At 58.6% G+C, this 3,394-nt stretch overlaps 1 protein-coding gene across 1 annotated transcript in view; it reads right to left on the reverse strand.

Moving 5' to 3' along the window:
• Positions 1-3,394, reverse strand: part of BRD9 (bromodomain containing 9) — a gene marked incomplete at its 5' end in the record, with an annotated part of 33,093 nt that overhangs the window by 9,776 nt on the left and 19,923 nt on the right. Inside the window, one exon of the mRNA XM_027770316.1 lies at positions 2,336-2,447. Coding sequence (XP_027626117.1) covers positions 2,336-2,447 — 112 coding nt within the window. The remainder of the gene's footprint in view (positions 1-2,335; positions 2,448-3,394) is intronic.

Below are 3,394 nucleotides of genomic sequence, written 5' to 3' on the forward strand. Positions count from 1 at the left end.
CGAAGCAAGCCTCATGTCCCGCGTGGGCCCAGCCATGTCGCCCGTGCTCTGACGTGTGACCTGAAGAGCCGGGCACGTCCTGCTCTGTGTGCAGAGGGTCGAGGTGTACCTGCCATGTCTTTCACCAGGGCTGACTTAGGGAGCGAGCGAGGCAGAGGCCGCAGTGCCCACGCCGTTCCCATAAAGCTTCCTCTGACACTAAGGACCAGAGAGTTCGCACGGTCTGCAGGCAAGGATTCCAGGAGCAGTGGGGACAGAGACCACGAGCGTGCTCAAATGGGAAGGGACACTCAGACATGGCAGAAACGGGAGGGACAGACAGAACCAGGGCAGAGGACGGGTGACACTCAGACTTGGAAAGAACAGGAGGTATAGACAGAAGCAGGGCAGAGGACGGGTGACACTCAGACGTGGAAGGGAACACGAGGTGTAGACAGAACCAGGGCAGAGGACAGGTGACACTCAGACATGGAGGGAACACGAGGTGTAGACAGAACCAGGGCAGAGGACGGGTGACACTCAGACGTGGAGGGAACACGAGGTGTAGACAGAACCAGGGCAGAGGACGGGTGACACTCAGACGTGGAAGGGAATGGGAGATGTAGACAGAACCAGGGCAGAGGACGGGTGACACTCAGACGTGGAGGGAACACGAGGTGTAGACAGAACCAGGGCAGAGGACACTGTCTCAAGGGAAAACGTGACTGGCTGGACCAGCCACGAACTCGGATGTAGCACGCGAGTGGCTGAATGAACACAATGCCACGGCGCAGAGGCCAGGACAGGAGAGAGCAGGCACCAGGCCCCAGTGATGTGTGACACGCTCAAATCCCAGGTACAGGGAAAGCTGCCGCAGCGGAAAATGGCACCAGAAGAAATGGCAGCCAGCCTGCAAACGTGCTGAGAAGGGTAAGCTGATCGCCGAGAAGCTGCACGCATGCCGTGGAGCACACACCGGAGCGCACGCAGGGCACCTGGAGGCATGCTGCTCGGCACCGGGCCACCGGAGACTCTCGGGAAGGGCAGAGGCAGCGGTGGTGCCTGGGGGCCCACACGGGCGGTCTGCAGTGCGTGTCCGTGGTCCCCCTCCCCCACGGCCCACAGTCTGCCCCAGGACTGCACCGAGGCCGGCTGCAGGTCAGAGCTGGCCCTTGACTGGAGCCTGCCCAGCCAACAGCTCAAGAACAGGCAGCAAGCCCGCCCTCCGTGGGAGACAGCACCCAGGTCAGACCTCCCCACAGCGGAGGCAGGGACGCCTCCACGTCACACCCAGGAGGCGGAGGCGGCCAGGCCAGCAGGCACGGCCCCTGACGTTCCAGGCTACAGTGCTGGGAGCCCCATGGCTGACATGCATTTGGACCCCTGGACTCCCCCAGTGACACACCAGACCCGTATGGGTGCCTGGGATCCAAGAGACTGCAGTGTGATGAGACCCTGTGAGGTACTCCGTGAGACACACACATACACACACACACTCTATAGTTAAAACATACACAAGGACCAGCAGTTGGCATAATGGCAATGTCACTAGACTCCCACGAGTCCCGAACCCAGTGGCTTAAACTCACACTAGGCGCATGTGCATGCGTGGCCAAGATCCTGAGAGGAGAACAGAGGAGCGGGATTGTGGCATGGCCGTCCCCCCTGGGGGGTGATTTCTCGCTTTCTGTCTCTTTCTGGTGAGCACACGTGCCCTATAGCAAAAACATCTCCAAAGAAAACAAGAAAAAGAAAACTCACTGGGTCAGTGGGTGGCAGAATCCCACATGATTCAACGGTTTGAGTCCTGGACCCAGTGGCTTGAAATTCGGTGCCAGGCACATGTGCATGGACGCCCAAGGTCCCGGAGAACGGAGAAGCGGTTGTGGCACAGCCATCCCCACAGTGGGTGATTTCTCACTTTCTCTCTCTGGTGAGCACATGCACCCCAAGGCAAGAACCTCTAAAAAAAGGAGGCGGGGAGACCAGCAGATGGTGTAATGGTTACATCACTGGACTGCCACGTTGTCGACTGCGGGCTGAATCCCATTCCCAGTGGCTTAAAACTCATGCCAGGTGTGTCTGCGTGCAGTCCAAGACCCCGAGAGAGAATGGAGGAGAAGGGACTGCAGCGTGGGCATCCCCCTAGAGATGATTTCCTGCTTTCTACTTCTCTGTCTCTCTCTCTCTCTGGCGAGCGCACGCCCCTAAAAAAAGATAGTTAACTATTTAAAGCAACATTGAAAACCAGCAAGAGAATTAGCGAGTTGACCTGAAGACTCTTGGGACGGCATGCTCCCGGGAATTCAGCCTGGACGAGCCCCTGTACAGGAAACACAGCGAGGGCAGGGCTCACCTGTCTCAGCTGGAAGAGCAGCCGCGAGTGGTCCCCTCCCGTGATCTGATCCAGGAGGTCGTCCACCACCCTCTTGCTGTAGCTCCCGGCATCCTTCACGAACTCCTGCAGGCTGTAAGGGGCTGTGTGAGTGGGCTTGCCGGGACGCTACGTGCTCAGACGACACTGTCAGCCCGGATCTAAGCTGCCTAGTTGGTCACGCCAGGCTGCTGGGTCACAGAGCCTGCGAGGCCACTACTGCCCCTCAGGCCCTCCGCTGACCTCCTGGTGTGGCGTTTGGGTGAGTGGACGCTTTCACTAGATTCTGAAAGGGGCCATGACCCAAAGAGTTTAAAAAACAAACAAAAGACAGAGGGCAGGACCCAGGTGAGCACGCAAAGTACACGTATGTAGTGACTTCCCTCGGTACCCGTGCGAGCACACACAGGGAACATATCAAGTGACCTTCCCATGCCGACTCCCATAAAGGAGGTTCTGCACACCTGCCAGCTTAGGCAGAAGCACAGCAGGGCCCGCAGGTGGTGGGAAGCTGTGGCAGGGAGCACAGCAGGGCCCACAGGTGGTGGGAGGCTGTGGCAGGGAGCACAGCAGGGCCCGCAGGTGGTGGGAGGCTGTGGCGGGGAACACAGTGGTGGGGCCCGCAGGTGGTGAGAGGTCGGCCCGCAGGTAGTGGGAGGCTGTGGCAGGGAGCACAGCTCCACGGCCCACTCCAGGCCCCAGGCCCCAGGCCCCGGGCCCCGCCTTTGCATGCTGCCGCGTGTAGCTGCAAGGCAGCACAGATCCTCACATGTGCAGTCTGCACAGCTCACGCGGCGACAGCAGCAACAGCCCCTGAAGAGCCGTCCAAGTGGGACGAACGCTGAGCTCAGCCCAATGGGGTGCCGGGAGGGGTCACCGGTCCTGTGGTTTCTGGCCAGAAACTTCCTCCTGTCTTCCACTTCTACATTTTTTTTGGTCACAAAAATCTAGATTAGGTATTTATCTGTTTTATTAGGGTCTAACTGAATTCTTGATTTTTCAAATATGAGAAGTCTTCAAAAAGTTTACAGAAAACACGCA

The sequence above is a fragment of the Tupaia chinensis genome, unplaced genomic scaffold, assembly GCF_000334495.1.
Source record: "Tupaia chinensis unplaced genomic scaffold, TupChi_1.0 Scaffold000020_1, whole genome shotgun sequence".
Taxonomy (NCBI): Eukaryota; Metazoa; Chordata; class Mammalia; order Scandentia; family Tupaiidae; genus Tupaia; species Tupaia belangeri.